General features: G+C 40.2%; 1 protein-coding gene across 5 annotated transcripts in view; it reads left to right on the top strand.

The window, feature by feature from the left end:
* PCMTD1 (protein-L-isoaspartate (D-aspartate) O-methyltransferase domain containing 1) overlaps positions 1 to 16,844 on the top strand; it is a 128,145-nt gene extending 111,301 nt beyond the window's left edge. For all 5 annotated transcript variants that reach the window (XM_073631578.1, XM_073631582.1, XM_073631581.1 and 2 more), the window contains 3 exons: positions 1,414 to 1,585; positions 3,690 to 3,813; positions 9,030 to 16,844. In XM_073631578.1, the coding sequence (XP_073487679.1) occupies positions 1,414 to 1,585; positions 3,690 to 3,813; positions 9,030 to 9,397 (664 nt within the window). In that variant the 3' untranslated portion in view covers positions 9,398 to 16,844. The remainder of the gene's footprint in view (positions 1 to 1,413; positions 1,586 to 3,689; positions 3,814 to 9,029) is intronic.
* The last annotated feature ends 2,778 nt before the right edge of the window (positions 16,845 to 19,622 follow it).

Raw genomic sequence — 19,622 nt, 5'->3', positions numbered from 1 at the left:
GTCTGATGGCCCTTGGCAGAGAGGAGCTCTTTCAGTGAGCGTCCATACACCGCGCCGGCTAGCCACGCCCCCCAGGTTTTCATCAATTTTAACCATCTTCCCTGTCCCTGCTGAAGAAAAGCAGGCCCAAACCATGATGCTGCCACCACCATGTTTGACAGTGGGGATGGTGTGTTGAGTGTGATAAGCTGTGTTGCTTTTACGCCAACCATGTCGTTTTGCATTGTGGCCAAAAAGTTCGATTTTGGTTTCATCGGACCAGAGCACCTTCTTCCACATGTTTGTTGTGTCTCCCAGGTGGCTTGTGGCAAACTTTAGACGAGACTTTTTATGGATATCTTTGAGAAATGGCTTTCTTCTTGCCACTCTTTCATAAAGGCCAGATTTGTGCAGTGTACAACTGATTGTTGTCCTATGGACAGACTCTCCCACCTCAGCTGTAGTTCTCTGCAGTTCATCCAGAGTGATCATGGGCCTCTTGGCTCCATCTCTGATCAGTCTTCTCCTTGTCTGAGCTGAAAGTTTAGAGGGACAGCCAGGTCTTGGTAGATTTGCAGTGGTCTGATACTCCTTCCATTTCAAAATGATCGCTTGCACAGTGCTCCTTGGGATGTTTAAAGCTTGGGAAATCTTTTTGTATCCAAATCCAGCTTTAAACTTCTCCACAACAGTATTACGGACCTGCCTGGTGTGTTCCTTGGTCTTCATGATGCTCTCTGCGCTTTCAACAGAACCCTGAGACTATCACAGAGCAGGTGCATTTATACAGAGACTTGATTACACACAGGTGGATTCTATTTATCACCATCAGTCATTTAGGACAACATTGGATCATTCAGAGATCCTCGCTGAATTTCTGGAAAGAGTTTGCTGCACTGAAAGTAAAGGGGCCGAATAATTTTGCACGCACCACTTTTCAGTTTTTTAATTGCTAAAAAAGTTTAAAATATCCAATAGATTTCGTTCCACTTCACAATTGTGTCCCACTTGTTGGTGATTCTTCACAAAAAAATTAAAATGTTATATCTTTATGTTTGAAGCCTGAAATGTGGCAAAAGGTTGAAAAGTTCAAGGGGGCCGAATACTTTCGCAAGCCACTGTAAAATAATAGTAATGATGACATATAAAGTGAGTTCATACTGTTGTGCTGTCGCATTGGTGCTGTGTGAGGTCAATCATTATTAATGGCATCTTACTGCACATGCATAAAAGGGCACAGTAACACACTACTGTATGTTGTGGTGTGCAATGTTACAAAAATCAGTTGATGGATATTTTTTGGTGTGTGTCACTGCGTGTTAACGAACTTACCAGATCGGCGTAAATCCAGCCTTAAGACACCACATATTAGAATGTTGTATTTATTACAGTACTTTTCATTAAATTTGATTTGTTTATTTTTGTCCTTTTTAGATTTGAATTTTGCGAACCTGCTTTTGCAGTTGGCAATTGTTTGGAGATCGCATCAGATAGTCCACAGTATGATCGAATTTACTGTGGAGCTGGTGTTCAGAAGGACCATGAAAACTACATGAAAATTCTGTTGAAAGTTGGTGGTATTTTAGTTATGCCTATTGAGGACCAGGTGAGACTTTGTTGAATATTGTTCTTGCTGTGTTTCCTTTGGAAAAATAACATTAACAAGCCAGAACATGTGTAGATTATAGTGTCTGAAAGTGATTAACAGGAGTCCACAAAATTATGTAAAGCAATAACAATTGACAACCAGAAGTGGAGAAAATGTGTAACTTTGTTATTTTGTTTACCCGCTTGCTGCCCAGTGTATGTATAAATACAACCTGGGCAGCAAGCGGTTGTACTAGCATCATGAAGCAGTCAATTGGCCTCCTGTAAAAATAACCTGGGTGATTGTCACTTTTACAGCACTCAGAAGGCCTGCACCACCACTGTTCCTGGGCTCTCCCATTCTATTGCTCTCCCCTGTTCCCCCTCTGATAGACCCCTGATGTCCCCATAAAGAGTACTAGTCACTACCCAAAGCTTTCACGAGGGGCTTGTTCACCCCTTATGATGGTTGTTCACCCCTTATGCACCATGTTACACTCATATTTACCTCTCACCCTGATCTGCCCCCTCTTTGTAACAACCGACGGGGGACCTTCTCCCCGCACCTGCTGTCACATTTTGAAAACAGCGCAGTCACGTGGGGCTTCCCCCACCTGGCCACGTTAATCGTTCACAGACTTCTGTGAATGAATGCCTACAAGTATTGGCAGCCATGGCAGCTGATGGCTTGTAGTTCTCAATGAACTGTGAGGGCGCTGGTGAATGCTGTCTTAGTCCATTGAGCTCCCTGGACTTCAGTGACTGCCTGCCTGTATCGGAGGTACAGGCAGACAGTGTAATGACAGTCTGCAAGATCCTGACTTTGCACCCAGGATCCGCTGATCACAAGTGAAATTCTTTACAAGCTCACAAGAAAAAAAAATACATGCACATTTTTTTACCTGCAAACAAATGTGTATTTATTATTTTTTTTAGGGTGAATGTATCCTTCAAATGAAAAAAAGTGTAAACAAACTAAATAAAGAAAAATAAAAAATTCAGTTGCACCCGTCCCTCTGTGCTCACGCCCATATGCAAATGCGCACGTAGGTTCAGCATGCATATATAAACGGTGACTGCACTACACAGGTTATGTATCACCTTGAACTACTAAGAGCGAGCAGGAATTCTAGTGCCATATCTCACATTTAACTCCAAGCTAAAAACCTGTAAAAGCTTTTAAAGTGTCACCTATGGACAAGTCTGGGTTCCATAGTTTGTTGCCATTTCATAGGCATGCAAAATTTTAAATCTTTACATGTTTGGGATCTATTCACGCAGTACAGCATCATATTTAAGATTTTTCCAAAAACAAAATTTGATTTTATTTGCATGAACATTCAAGTGTATTTTTTCCTACAAATTTGCATTTGAATGGTTGCACAAATATCTTATGACATAAAAAATTGCAACTGCCACTGTTTTATTCTCCAGGGCCTCTGCCTTCAGAAAATATATAATGTTTGATGGTTCTAAGTCATTTTCTAGCCAAAAAATGCAGATTTTAACATTATATTTGAAACATCAAAATCGCCCTGGTAGGCAGTGGATGTAAACCATGGGAATTTTGTGTCGGGGAGGTAACTTAGAGACAGATAAGCAGAGAGCTGGTCTATTCACAGCACAGCTTTGCAAGTTTCTTCACTCCCCTGCCTATGTGGAGGGGGGTGTGCCTTTCCAATCAGCTCACATACAGTGTATTCCCAGACTACTCCACTACCACTTCTGAAACAGGAAGAAAAATGTCTAACACACTGCACTTTCTAAACAGTATAAAGCTGAAGACAGCAGATATACATGTAAAACGTATGTAGGGAGATTTGTTTCATCTCTGTGTATCATCTGAGGCTGTTCACTTCACTGGGTATATGTGAAGGTTTACATCCACTTTAAGGTAAGGGGCAGTGAACAGTGCCAGAATTTGCCCAGAACCTACAAATGTGAAATTTTGGAGCGTTGACCTAGGTCATGATGTATTGAAGTAATGTGAAAATTAAAATGTGCAAACTGAAAGTCTATCTGCTTGATATATTTATTATTTTTTTAATTCAGTTTATTGTTATTAAACATGTGTGGGCTTATGTATAGCTGAAGAACTACATGTTTTCTCTATCTTTTTATAGCTTACTCAGATCCAGAGAACAGGGCAAAACACATGGGAAAGTAAAAACATTTTAGCGGTTTCATTTGCTCCCCTAATGCAACCAAGCAAAAACGACAACCACAAACCTGAGACTGTGAGACTACGTAAGTATTTACATAATGATTGATTGCTAGTTTGAAATTATTACTTATCCTAATATACAGGGTTATACAGTCCAAAACACAGTTCTAAACACCAAAGAAACTAATTACCGTATTTATCGGCATATAACATGCAATTTTTCCCTCTTAAAATCAGGGGGAAATTGCGTGTGCGTGTTATACGCCGAATGGCTGCATCAGAGGGGAAGGAGGGAACAAGCGCCGCCGAAATAGACAGAGCCGCATCTCCTGTGTACTCGGCTCTGCTCACAGTCACGCCTCCTAGCATTGACGTCCCACCACTGGACCGGTGTTATGTCCATCATAGGAGCCAGGCCAAGCGTAGGGACTGCAAGCCGAGCCGAGTACACAGGAGATCCGGCTCTGTTTATTTTGGCAATAACAAGGCTTCAGATGTGCACTGATCATGATGCAAAGAGGGACAAGACTGCAGATGGGCACTGATCATGTTGCAAAAAGGGGCAAGACTGCAGATGGTCATTGGTCATGTGGCAAAGAGGGGCAAGACTGCAGATGGGCACTGATCATGCTGCAATGAAGGGCAAGGCTGCAGATGGGCACTGATCATGCTGCAGATGGGCACTAATCAGGCTGCAATGATGGGCAAGGCTGCAATGATGGGCACTGATCAGGCTGCACTGATGGGAAATGGCGAGGCTGCAGATGGGCACTGACCCTTATTTTGCTTCAAAATTCTTTATTTAAAATGTAAGTTTTTTTCCTAAAACTTCACTCTTAAAATTAAGGTGCGTGTTATACACCAATAAATATGGTAGATATTCTGTTCTTCCATAATTGAATTTTTAATTCTTTTGGGAAACTGCAGCTCTGATTTAACTGTGCTCAAAGGTACAGGAACCTGACATATGCCAATTTTTGGCCTGGGCAAGTCCTCACTAAATTAATTAGCATTTATCGTATGCCCACAAGGTGAATACTTAATACAGATATGTATGAGGTAGGGTGGAATTGTTTGGTCATGCTTGTTATAATCGCTGTTTAACTATATGTTGTCTGTGATTAGTCACTTTAATGTTGGCTATGTGTGTAATGAGAAAGATCAGTCTATCCTGAATTCAGTTGTTTGACAGTTTAAATTGTTTGACACAGCAAAAAAAAATATTTATTTGGAATTAGATTTTTCAGCAAGACCTATTGTCTATTTTGAATAAAATTTACACCTTATTGATCAAATCACTTAGGCTACTTTCACATTGATGCACTTTACAGGCGCTACAGTGCTAAAAATAGCGCCTGTATAGCGCCTCTCCCGTGTCTCCAGTGTGAAAGCTCGAGGGCTTTTTACACTGGAGCGGTGCGCTTGCAGGACGGTCAAAAAAGTCCTGCAAGCCGCATCTTTGCAGCGCTGTAGGAGCGGTGTATACACCGCTCCTAAAGCGCCCCTTCCCATTGAAAACAATAGGGCAGCGGAGCTGCGGGCGGTTTTAACCCTTTTTCGCCCCCGCTAGCGGGGGTTAAAATCGCCCCGCTATCGGCCGAATATCGCTGCTAAAACGACGGTAAAGCTAAATATAGCGCCACTTTACCGCAGACGCCCGCCTCAGTTTGAAAGTAGCCTTGCTCATTTTAAAACATACATTTCTTTCATCAAAAACTTGGTATATAGAACAATTTTATCATTGGCAGGCATACAATAAATACAGATGTAATTTTTAAAACAGACTAAATGTTACGGGTTGCACCGTATGTTGCACAGTTTGCCAAACATCTCTTAGCAATTAAAAGATTTAAAAGGTCATATAACTGAGGTTACCCTATGTCCCATGCAACAATTGCTGTCTTTATCTTTAACCCACGCTAGCAGCACCATTATCTTCCTGTCTGTGGTGATTGTCTTTCTCTTCTTAGCTGTGGATGGTTCCCTCCAAATGGTTGATTTTGCAACTTCTTCTGCCATATTGGTGTGCTAGTTTGAAAGTATTAATTATCTTAATTTACAGAGCGATTTAGTCTAAAATTCTAAACGCCCAGAAGGTAACTGGGTCCCAAGTGTCCGGCACGCTGAAGGTAGGCTGTGCTTCCTGGTTCCAATGGAACGCATGGTCGGGCAGACATGATGCCACCAACTGGAAGTGATGCAGAAAGCAACGCAACAGGGTAGTGGCGGACCATAATGCCCAGCAATGGCCAGATTGTTAAAGGGTTTGTAGAGTCAGAAGGTTTTTTTTATCTTAATGCATTAAGATAAAAAGCCTTCTGTGTGCAGCGGCCCCCCTAATACTTACCTGACCCTCATATGTGTCCAGCAATGTCCACGAGTGTCTAGTCCGGCCGAGACTCCCTCCTGATTGGCTGAGACACAGCAGTGGCGCCATTAGCTCCCACTGCTGTCAGTCAGAGTCGGCTAGCCAATCAGGAGAGAGAGGGGGCTGGCTGGGGCCATGGCTTTGTGTCTGAATGGACACAGGAAGCTGTGACTTGGCTCGGGTGCCCCCATAGCAAGCTGCTTGCCGTGGGGGCACTCAACAGTAAGGAGGAGCCAGGAGCACAGAAGAGGGACCCAAGAAGAGGAGGATCTGGGCTGCTCTTTGCAAATCTATTGCACAGAGCAGGTAAGTATAACATGTTTGTTATTTTTATAGAAAAAAACCCCAAGACTTTAGAATCACTTTAACCCGGTGATTGATAGTTGCATAATACAGATAAATATGCATATGGGAATAAATAATATAAAAACAAAATTACAATAATCTGACACAAATTATGAAAAAAGAGGAAATAGAATAAAAAGAAATAAAATGAACACAAAAGAGCCACCATACGAACTATATTTACTAACCGCCTATGTTTTAAGGAGTATGGTTCTTTAGGAATTGGTTACCTGCTGATTTCTAATATGAATTATATACAGTATCTCACAAATGTTAGTACACCCCTCACATTTTTGTAAATATTTCATTATATCTTTTCATGTGACAACACTGAGAAAATTTCACTTTGCTGCAATGTAAAGTAGTGAGTGTACAGCTTGTATAACAGTGTAAATTTGCTGTTCCCTCAAAATAACTCAACACACAGCCATTAATGTCTAAACCACTGGCAACAAAAGTGAGTATACCCCTAAGTGGAAATGTCCAAATTGGTCCCAAAGTGTCGATATTTTGTGTGGCCACCAGTATTTTCCAGCACTGCCTTAACCCTCTTGGGCATGGAGTTCACCAGAGTTTCACATGTTGCCACTGGAGCTCTCTTCCACTCCTACATGACAACGTCACGGAGCTGGTGGATGTTGGAGACCTTGCGCTCCTCCACCTTCCATTTGAGTATGCCTCACAGATGCTCAATAGGGCTTAGGTCTGGAGACATGCTTGGCCAGTCCATCACCTTTACCCTCAGCTTCTTTAACAAGGCAGTGGTCGTCTTGGAGGTGTGTTTGGGGTCGTTATTATGTTGGAATACTGCCCTGCGGCCCAGTCTCTGAAGGGAGGGGATCATGCTCTGCTTCAGTATGTCGCAGTACATGTTGGCATTCATGGTTCCCTCAATGAGCTGTAGCTCTCCAGTGTCGGCAGCACTCATGCAGCCCCAGACCATGACACTCCCACTCCCATGCTTGGCTGTAGGCAAGATGCACTTGTCTTTATACTCCTCACCTAGTTGCTGCCACACATGCTTGACACCATCTGAACCAAATAAGTTTATCTTGGTCTCATCAGACCACAGGACATGGTTCCAGTAATCCATGTCCTTTGCTTGTCTTCAGCAAACTGTTTGCGGGCTTTCTTGTGCATCATCTTTAGAGTTCCTTCTGGGCCAACAGCCATGCAGACCAATTTGATGCAGTGTGCGGCATATGATCTGAGCGCTGACAGGCTGACTCCCCACCCCTTCAAACTCAGCAGCAATGCTGGCAGCACTCATACATCTATTTCTCAAAGACAACCTCTGGATATGACCCTGGGCACGTGCACTCAACTTCTTTTGTCGACCATGGCAAGACCTGTTCTGAGTGGAACCTGACCTGTTAAACCGCTGTATGGTCTTGGCCACTGTGTTGCAGCTCAGTTTCAGGGTCTTGGCAATCTTCTTATAGCCTCGGCCATCTTTATGTAGAGCAACAATTCTTTTTTTCAGATCATCAGACAGTTCTTTGCCATGAGGTGCCATGTTGAACTTCCAGTGACCAGTATGAGAGAGTGAGAGCGATAACACCAAATTTAACACACCTGTTCCCCGTTCACACCTGAGACCTTGTAACACTAACGAGTCACATGACACCGGGGAGGGAAAATGGCTAATTGGGCCCAATTTGGACATTTTCACTTAGTGGTGTACTCACTTTTGTTGCCAGCGGTTTAGACATTAATGGCTGTGTGTTGAGTTATTTTGAGGGGACAGCAAATTTACACTGTTATACAAGCTGTACACTCCCTACTTTACATTGTAGCAAAGTGTTATTTCTTCAGTGTTGTCACATGAAAAGATATAATAAAATATTTACAAAAATTTGAGGGTTGTACTCACTTTTGTGAGATACTGTACTCAAGTGATGGAGAAACTTTATGTATTTGTGGCTGTAAAGTCTGAAGGTTTTTCATTCTATGCATGAAGGTAAAAAAAACTTCTGTGTGCTGCCCCCCCCACAGCCCCCCTAATAGTCACCTGAGCTGTCTCTTGATCCAGCAATGTGCATGAGAGCCTTGGCTGTCCCGAGACTCCCTCTCCTCATTGGCTGAGGCAACAGCGGGAGCCATTGGGAGCAGTCACTTTGAGGAGAGAGCGGGGGACAGGGCTGAGCTGCAGCTCTGTTAATTATGGATACATAGAGAAGGGCTTGAGAGCCCGCTTGCTATGGGGCTGGTCAAGGGGGAGGAGCCAGGAGCACCGACAGGGGACCCAAGAAGAGAGGATCAGGGCTGCTTTGTGCAAAACCATCGCACAGAGCAGGTAAGCATGACATGTGTTTTTAAAAAAGAAAAAAAAAAAAGACGAACTTTAATACCACTTTAAGATCACCTTGGGATGTCTCACAGAAGAATATATTACCATGTGCCCTAATCGCCCTAAACTTCGCTAATTTCATTTAATTTCAGTTTTGGATGGTCTTTATTTTTAAATAATAATGTATGGTTTAACTGTGAACCTTCACAATTATGGTGGTATTGTCTGGTATATGAAACAATGTGGCAAAATGAATGACTTTCTACTGTAAGCATAATTTAATTTCTTTTAAACAGCCGCGTGTAATGTCAGGAGCCTTCAGGATTTGGCCCGCATCTATATTCGTCGCACACTTAGAAACTGCATAAATGAGGAGATGCAGGCCAAAGGTATACCTCCAAAGGCACCCCCAAAACGAAAAAGAAGGCGGTGCCGCAGACGCCGCATAAACACCTATGTATTTGTAGGAAACCAACTTATTCCCCAAGCCTTAGATAGCGACGATGATGAAAAGATTGACGAGGACAGTAAAGAAGAAGAGAAGGATCATAATGAGGTGATGAAAGCCGAGGAACCGCCACCAAATCTTCTTCGAGAGAAAATTCTAAGCTTACCTCTCCCTGAATCTTTAAAGGCATACTTGACCTACTACAGAGAGAAATGATGTATGTGAAACTAAAACTTTTATGCCTGCTGATTTCATTTCTTTCTTGAAAATGTAGCATTTGTTAATAAACTATTTGGCAGTTAAACCTTTTAGTGACAGTTTCAGTGGACACCTAAAACTGTCTAGACTCCATGCAGCTTTTTTTTTTTTTTTTTTGTAGAATTTCTCTATTTTCTCTACATTTTCAGATACAGTATACACACATTTTTAGTGTAGCAAGTTATCCCTTTGTAGCATAGCTTGCAATTTGGAAAGAACTTCGAGATACAGGACAAAACACACTTCAGACAGGTCCAAGTGAATAGCAGTTGGCTTATACAGCCATCGAAGATGCTTCAGTCACATTGAAACATTCCATTCTGTTTCACTTTTTAAACATTTCTTTATATATCACAGTTGAAAGCAAGTGTAATAGATTAGCACAATAAAATTTTGTGGATGCCACAAAAACTGTGTGATTGTTAAAAGCGTTGAAGGTGTCAGGTGTCAGGAAATCATGCTGCCTTTTGAAGAAATTGTTGCTAGTTACAATCTTCTCTAAAGTAATCAGTTCTGTGTATGTTCTGTAAAACCAATTTGTTGAACTCTTCACTGGATATCTATGAATATCCTGTTTTATAGTGGTAAAATATTAGTTGTTTGCTGTAATTAAGGGAGCTTTCAGTAGACATTTCACTGTGCTCCATTACAGTTACATTTTCCTGATATTCCATCTGGCTGTTTTTTTTTAATGTTTCTATCAAGTAAGAGAAAATGTATGTTAAGTAAAAAAAAAATTTTTTGATATAGGCCTAATGTTCCATAAAAAAAGAGGACATGAAAGTAATTTTAGACACTGGATGGAGCCAGTTGGATTCCCTCTGGAACAAAATACTATGAGGCTGGTTTTGTAGGTAATGGAACTGGACACAGCATGTGTTTAATATCCATTATAAATATCTGTTCAGGTTTGGTCATCATTAAACTCTATAATGTGAAACACAACTGCATTTTCTGCAGTTACTGCAGTAGTTTGTAATTCAACGAGCGGTAATGCACCATGAAGCAAGTTGTGAATAGCAAAGGCCTCATTCGCTTGGTGTAATCTTTTACAAAAATGTCTTGACTTATCTGAGTTTAATGATCTGAGGATTTGTCACTGTTGCTGTGAAAACAGAGTAAGCAGACCACTATATTGACATATACTATATGGCAAAAAGTTTATGAATAGCTATATGTATAAGAATGTGGATACCCCTCCAAATTATTGAGATAAGCTGTTTCCTGTGAGGGGTACTGTTAATGCTACAGCATGCCAAAATATTTAAGCATATGTGCATATCCTGCCTTGTAGTACCAGTTTGGGGAAGACCTTTTTCTGTTCTAGCATGACTTTGCACAAAGCCAGGTCCATAAAGATATGAGTTTAGTGTGGCGAATCTCAAGTGGCCTGCGCACAATCCTACTGAACATCTTTCAGATGAATTGGAATGCCAATTCGAACCAGGTCTTTACATTCATCATCCGTGCTTGACCTCACAGATGGCTTCAGAGAAGAGTGGAGGCCATTATAGCCATGGTTTTGGAATGTGATGTTCACCAAGTGTGATGGTCAGGCATCTACAAACTTTTGGCCATGTAGTATACTTACAGTTTTTTTGCACTACTGATTTTTGTTGTATACCATTAGTGGGTTCCTTAAAGGAGGATTAACTTTCAATTCCTCTTGGTATGCTTCTAGTCCTCTGACCTTATTAGCAGGGTCTCATAATTAATGTAGGAACATTTGTGACAGGCTAAGCTTGGCTTTTCAGCTGAGCCTCTGATGCCCCCTTCTTAAGTAAACTGTATATAGTTTCCATTTAAAAGTCCAATAGAGGGCATAGGAGACTTTTATCACTTATCTTCCAGTGGACTTCTTACATGAACATTATAAAGAACTCGCTTCAGCAGGTGATATGAGAAGTTGTGCTGAAAAGCCAAGCACAATGTCACATCAACTGCAGGAGTTGCAGCAAGGTCATCTATAGAGTAGAAATGCCACAGACTTGAGTAATTGTTATTTTAGTAAAGGCTATTTAAGAGAACAGATCATATTGGAATACCTATTTTTGTTGGCTCATTGTACCAGTGTAAAGGAAAGGTTTTAGCAGAAATTTCATTAACTTGTGCTGTCACGTGGTCTTAAGGTTTGAAAATGTGTCTGTGACATTTTTCAATAAATATGCTCTAAATTTATTGTAAATCCTCTGCTTATTTTCATCACATCATTCAAATAAGTGACGATCTTTATCTTTCAGATGCACCTAGACATTTATTCCCTCTAATCACCTGAGCTGTCATTCTCCTAAAGTGCCTGATTTACTTCGCTGTGAATCAAGTTAAAGTGAACCTGTATTCACCTCAAGCATCCACTCATATGATGATAAGATGTATTTTTTCAATTTCACGAATTTTCCCCACACATGAGTGGGGGCTTGAAGTACACAGAGATGCACTTTTCTTTGCTTTACACTTTAGCACATTAGACTGGCAGTGTGAGAGACAGCAGCATTCAGTCATTCACAGAGACGTGGAAAGTGGGAAAGTATGTCTGAGTACAACAAATTGCTTGTAAAAAATACAGCTTTTCAATCTTCTGAAGAAAGCCAGTTGACCATATTTTCGATTTCTACAACGTGACTTTTTAAACCTAACTGTACAGTTTTCTGAGAGAGAGAGTTTATAACTGAAGTTACAAAGTAATATTAACTTAGCCTCTGAGCTAAAACAGCACACCTATTCCACATGACATTACCGGGCAGCGTTTTTAATACATTTCTTCCAAGTATGTATTGTCAGTCCTTCAGTAAAAGGAACGTGCTGAGTTACGTAGTTTCTGTGAAAGCATAGATCAATCATACTTCTGTTTTGTTTCTGAAAAACAAAAGGGGTAGGGTATAAAAAATGGATACAAAAGCTCTTCTGCCTCCCTAATCACCAGGCAAAGGAAAAATGCTTGTATCTTACTACACAAAGGCCCATTCACACTTCTATACATAAAATGCATGCATTTGTATTGTTTTTGTAATTTGTGATGCACTTTTTTCTTCCATTAGAGTGCATCATTTTAGGCCAATTGCATGTGATATGCATGTTTACTTTGTGTCTTTTTTTTTTTTCTTTTTATGGAAAAGAAGCAAGTGGCCCTGTAAACTTCAAAATACTTATAAAACATGTTGTACATGGGCTTCTTTTCCCCTATTAAGGCACATTTGCAGTTAAATGCACTTAAGCATGCAGGATTTAGGAAACTAGACTGCACTAACCTGCACCATTTAAAACAAAGACTTTGATCCCACCCTTTCAGTGCAGTTTTAAATGTCTGTAAGGTACAGAAATGGGAATGGGCTCCAGAAGGCTTATACAAGTTCTGCAGCTAATTATAAAATGTTTTCTACTTGTTTCTATTCGAGGTGCTGGTACAGCAGTGTTCCATGATATACTCTACTCAGCTCGTCAAGGATCAAGAGAGTCTAAACTCCCTAAGTAGGCTTGTTTTGTTCAGCAGCAGTCTGTTACAGAATAAATTGTGACATAAATAATCATGACTAGGAATTAAGTACTGATATGCCATTCTATACTACAGTTCCTGAGAAAAATGCAATTAAAAAGAGTACAATTCAGTAGAATTGTTATTGAATGTGGATACATTTAATGCGCACATTAAGGATAATGCTGAGTGTGAACTGGCATAATTGCTAGACACAAGCATACTAAAAATGTTTGTATTAGTTGGCTGCAAAAAAAAAAAAGAGCAAGCTTTACTAACTCTCAGGAGAAATTCACTTTCTTTTGTGTTCATATATAAGAAATACATGCTTACTCATACTTGGTGTATTACCTACACATTAACACCTTGATCTATCATTAGTGGCAAAAACTTTTTTAAGTTTACTAACAGACTGTTTTGAACTTGCATCTGATGAATACAGAATATTCACTATTCTCCAGCCCACTAGAAATGTTTTATTAGTTGGGCACATTTTGCCAATGCATAGAAGAAAACATATCTTCCTGTGTAATCAGCATTCACAAAGAGAAGACACTTTAAAAGTACAACAATGCTTTGTGAATTCAGATAGAATAGAACGGATAAATCTGAATGTATTCATGCCACTGGATCATTTGTAACAAGTGCTTAGTCAATGTATTACATCTAGAATTAAAGCCTAATTGAAGTCCCAGAAATAGATGTTTTGATGGACAGAAATTGTATAGACAATCTCCATTTTCATAGTATTACCTCTACTTATATTATAGCTGTTGCACAGTGTCTCTAAATGTGACTGTACAGCACCAGAGTTTGACCAGTCTGTCCAGTGCACAGTAAAGCCTAGTAGTACACATGATCAGAAAATCGGACAAAAAATACCGCTTTTGAAGCAATCTTATGATAATCTGATCATTGGTACACAGATTTTGAGAGCCGATCACAACAGTTCATGCAAAATTATCCGAAAAGACAAACACAAATTTTTCTCATACGATACCAGAATGTACGATATTAGTTTAATCTGTACAGTGATCGGCCGAAAAAAATTGGATAACCAGAAACAAAACAATACATTACATTACAATACAACACATTACATCACTTATGAAGTTGTATTCTGTCATACGAGAATCTTCGTAACTTAAGTAACCTTATTTTCGACATGAGACTGGCATAAAAAAAAAAAAGTGAGCGATCATTCATCTAATATTCTCATCGTGTTTATGAGGTTAAGTGACTTGAATAGATCTGCCCCTTTTTTCCTGAGGGTCCCATTCACACCATTGTGGTGCATTGCTGTAATGCAAGCTATGTGCACTAACACCTTGCAGTGCCAATTATTTTAACCACTTGCTGACCACGCTATAGCATTGTTACTGCTACAGGGCAGCAGCTGTGCGCACAATCATAGTGCTGCACTTCCACCTACAGGAGTGCGCGCGCCACCGGCGGTAAACTTCTGTTGTGATTATTTACAGCAGAAGCCAATCTGCGAATGCTGGGCCCTTGATGTCTGCCGACACTCGCAGATCGTCGGGCAGAGGCTTAGAACGGAGATAAACAAGGCAGAGTTTTTAGCAGGAACTAAAATCCATCTCTTCCCTTAGTAAAAGCACCACACTTATGTTGTACAATAAAATTCTGGCAAGCAAACAGTTAACCCTTTGATCACCCTAGATGTTTAACGCATTCCCTGCCAGTGTCACTAGTACAGTGATAGTGCATATTTTGAGCACTGATCACTGTAATAGTGTCACTGGTCCCCAAAAAGTGTTAGTGTCCAATTGCCCGCCGTAATATTGCAGTCCTGCTATAAGTCGCTGATTGCTGCCATTACTAGTATAAAAACATTTAAAATTCCAGTGTAGACGCTATAGCGTTTGCATGAACCAAGTAATATACGCTTCTTGGTATTTTTTTCTTTACCAAAAACATATAGCAGAATACATATTGGCCCAAATTTCTAAAGAAATGTGATTTTTTTTTTTTTTTTTGTTGTTTATAGCACAAAAAATTAAAACACAGTGGTAATCAAATACCACCAAACAAAAGCTCTATTTGTGGGAAAAAAATGACAAAAATTGAATTTGGGTACAGTGTTGCATGACTGCACAATTGTCAGTTAAAGTAACGACGTGCCGCATCGCAAAAAGCGGCCTGGTTAAAGGGGGTAAATCTTCCGGGGGTCAAGTGGTTAACTTGTCCACCAGCACCCCACAGTGCATGGTAACATATTACCATGCAAGGAAAGGGGGGGTAAAATGGCGCTGCCTAAATCGAATTAGTGGTTGTGTTAAAAAAGTTGGAAAAAAAAAACATCTAATAATGTGTCTCTTGAAATCACACAAACATTATTAGCGTTAAATCGTGTTCAATATAACATTTGCAAACATGGATGGCTAATAAAAAGATAAAAAGTTCCATAAACCAAAAAATACACATTTAAAGTGCTCAGTGTGCTTATTGTGCAAAAAGTGTCCATAAAAACTGGATTATACTAATATATATATATATATATATATATATATATATTATATATATATATAACGTCCAAAGTGACTTGTTCTGGATAAACAATATTTCCACACACACTAGAAAGATGTACCCCTGCAGGGGTAAAGTTCATTCAAACAGGGTCACAGGGTCATCTCTGGTCTCTTGTCTGGTATCTCCTCCTCCACGGTGGGTCGGGTCATTAGGCACACTTACATATGGGTGGATGGAAAGAAATGCTCCTCATAGCGTGAATCCATAAAAACGAATTTTATTGAAATCAAAGTTATAAAAATCACACTTTTAATAGTGCTGCAGGGTCAATGCAATACCATAGCAATAGATCTGGGATGCCTTGCGTTTCGCAGACTGCAAGTAATGTGATGGTGCTCCAAGCTTTACGTGTTTCGTCATACAGATGTCATCAGAAGCAGCCGCAGATCTTTTGCTGTGGTATTTGTACTAACCCTGCAGCACTATTAAAAGTAAGATTTTTGACATTTTTATTTGAATAAAATACATTTTTATGGATTCACACTATGAGGAGCATTTCTTTCCATCCACCCATTTGTGAGTGTACCCAATGACCAGACCCATCGTGGAGCAGGAGATACCATCAGACGAGACCAGAGACGACCCTGCTTGAATGCGCTTTACCCCTGCAGGGGTACATCTTTCTGGTGAGTGTGGAACCGAGAGGGAAGCACGTGTGGAATTCACCTAATTTTTCACCAAGAGATATTGTTTATCCAGGTTCAAGTTACTTTTTATATTTTTTGGACTGTGTTTTTTTGTTTTACACCAGTGGATTCTTATATTTATATATTTATATATATATATATATATATATATATATATATATATATATATTTATTATTATTTTTAAACTTAGTATAATCCAGTTTTTATGGACAAATGTTTATGCATAAAGACAATGAGGGGTATGGACAGTACTTAATTGTATAGCAGCATAGAGCAGTAGTGAAGTGGGAGGTTGGGAAACACATTTCCACTAAAAGAAAAAGGTATTTGAAGGCATTTCCAAGTAAAAATAAATTACAAATCATAACACATAGTACTACAGAACTATAAGGAGAGGACATAACACATAGTACTACAGAACTATAAGGAGAGGAAAACGGTTGAGACTTCAGTTGAGCTTTAACACAATTCTCTGCTGTCCCAGCAAGTTGACGATGAGCTGTATATCACAGCACAACCCTTCCAGTAGAAACATTTTATATCTCCTGTAACCAGAGAATCTCTGGAATTGTTACATACCAAATACCAACTATGTTGACTTTCTCTTTTGCTTGGGCACAAATATCAAACATTCCCTTAGAATAGTATCACCAGCTAAAAAAAAAAAAAAAAAAAAAAGTTGATAGCCCAACACATAATCAATTTTGACAATATAAAAGATAGCTTTCGTACCGATACTCAAAATTACAATAAACATTATGGGAATATATTGAAACATTTTAAATGTAAATACCCATTTCAAACACCTATAGTGCTAATTTTGAATACAAATAAACTTAGTTCCACCCTTCTGTGGGTAAAGAATTATATTACAAACAAAATCCTATAAACATTTTAGAAAGATGGGGAAAAAAAATCTTATAAATGTAGTTTCAGTTAGTCATGCTTTCTATAGTGTGTGTTGTTTTCTTTAAACTGATACATAGCTGCTATATTTACCTTCAACCTATTACTGTTCTATTGCTTAAGTCAGCATCATAAAATGACTTCCTCGCAAGTAACAGGTTAAATACCAGCGCAGATGTCTTTCTTTTAATGAAGAATTTTCAAAACCTGTAGTGGTGTTTCTAATGTGTGGTTCTCTGGGCCTGTTGGACAGCCGAGGTAGTTAGTACATTGTACTTGTAACATGCATTTATAGAAAGACTTCACTTTCATTTGATTGTACTCTTTGCAAGCGGTTAATAGATATGTTTTCATGACTATTTTTAAATGTTTGGTTTATATATGTATTTTCAAGAATTGCTTGTCTCATCCTTTTCACCAACTTGACAGCTGCATTAAATGAAAATAGAAAAGCAAGTAAAAAAATAAGTGGTTATTGAATAATTTTGCATATGCTGTTGATTGGGACTTTATTGCAATAATAAAAAAATATATATATAAAGTTGTGTTTCTTTATTTTTTTTTTCTTTCTTTAAAGGGCTAGTTTACTCAGAATCAATATTTCAGTTTCACACTGGGTTGCGTTTCAGGCATTTTTGCGCTAAAGATAGCGCCTGAAAAGCGACTCTCAAGCCACTCTAGTGTAAAAGCCCAAGTGTTTTCACACTGGGGTGGTGCGCTTGCAGGACAGGAAAAAAAAGTAGTGCAAGCAGCATCTTTGGGGTCATGGATGAGCGATGTATACACCGCTCCTGCCATTGAAATCAATGGGCAGCGCTGCCGAAGCGCCTGCAAAGCACAGCAGCGTTTTACGGGCACTTTTAACCCTTTATTCGGCGATATCGGGGGGTTAAAGCACCCCGCTAGCGGCCGAAAAGCGCCGTTATAACAGCAGTAAAGCCCCGCTAAATCTAGCCGTGTTTTACCGCAAACGCCCCCCCTCCCTAGTGTGAAAGTAGCTTTAAACATCTGACAATTGTTCATACATCTTTGGATTCTATTTATGGGTTCCTGGGTATGCACACCTGCCGTGCCAGTATGAGGCGGCCCAACTATCTCTGTTGGATTTTTTTCTTTTTAGGTTATTTTATATTCTGGAAAAATCAACAGGTAGAGCTGGAAAATGCAAAGGTGGATGGGAGACAGAGGTGGGAATATTAGGCTGGGTTCACGCTATTGTGGATTTCTCTGCCTCCGATTCGCATAGCAGGAGATTGTGACTGACTCTCTATGGAGCCAGTTCATACATCTCTGCAGCGGCGCCAGTACGAATTGCACAGGAGCTCTCTGCGTCTTTTGGTCTGTTTCAGGTCTGAATTCAGCCAAAAATTGGGGCTGGAATTGGACCTGAACCGGTGAATGGAGACGATCCGGGCTCCTGCTGTGAGCCGCTGCTTTCTCCAGTGTGAACCCAGCCTTAAAGACAGATCTCACTGTTTTTAAGATTTCTGACATTCCAGTTGTAATAAAATTATCCCATTTGGCAGATTTGCCATTTATAGATTTAAAAAGGATTCCTTTACTAGAATATACTGTATATAAAAATAATAGTGGAGCATATAAAACTAAGCTACACATCCATCATCCCCATGTTGTCCATCACTAGGGATGAGCTTCGAGTTCGAGTCGAACTCATGTTCTACTCGAACATTGGCTGTTCGCAAGTTCGCCGAACAGCGAACAATTTGGGGTGTTCGCGGCAAATTCGAATGCCGCGGAACACCCTTTAAAAGTCTATGGGAGAAATCAAAAGTGCTAATTTTAAAGGCTTATATGCAAGTTATTGTCATAAAAAGTGTTTGGGGACCCGGGTCCTGCCCCAGGGGACATGGATCAATGCAAAAAAAAGTTTTAAAAACGGACGTTTTTTCAGGAGCAGTGATTTTATTAATGCTTAAAGTCAAACAATAAAAGTGTAATATCCCTTTAAATTTCGTACCTGGGGGGTGTCTATAGTATGCCTGTAAAGGGGCGCATGTTTCCTGTGTTTAGAACAGTCTGACAGCAAAATGACATTTGGAAGGAAAAAACTCATTTAAAACTACCCGCGGCTATTGCATTGCCGACAATACACATAGAAGTTCATTGATAAAAACGGCATGGGAATTCCCCACAGGGCAACCCCGAACCAAAATAAAAAAAAAAAAATGATGTGGGGGTCCCCCTAAATTCCATACAAGGCCCTTCGGGTCTGGTATGGATATTAAGGGGAACCCCAGCCAAAATTAAAAAAAAAAATTGACGTGGGGTTCCCCCTAAATTCCATACCAGACCCTTCAGGTCTGGTATGGATTTTAAGGGGAACCCCGCGCCAAAAAAAAAAAACGGCGTGGGGTCCCCCTAAAAATCCATACCAGACCCTTATCCGAGCACGCAACCTGGCAGGCCGCAGGAAAAGAGGGGGGGACGAGAGTGCGGCCCCCCCCCCCTCCTGAACCGTACCAGGCCACATGCCCTCAACATTGGGAGGGTGCTTTGGGGTAGCCCCCCAAAGCACCTTGTCCCCATGTTGATGAAGACAAGGGCCTCATCCCCACAACCGTGGCCGGTGGTTGTGGGGGTCTGCGG

The sequence above is a fragment of the Aquarana catesbeiana genome, linkage group LG05, assembly GCF_042186555.1.
Source record: "Aquarana catesbeiana isolate 2022-GZ linkage group LG05, ASM4218655v1, whole genome shotgun sequence".
NCBI classification, from domain to species: domain Eukaryota; kingdom Metazoa; phylum Chordata; class Amphibia; order Anura; family Ranidae; genus Aquarana; species Aquarana catesbeiana.
This window is presented reverse-complemented; position numbering and strand designations above follow the sequence as displayed.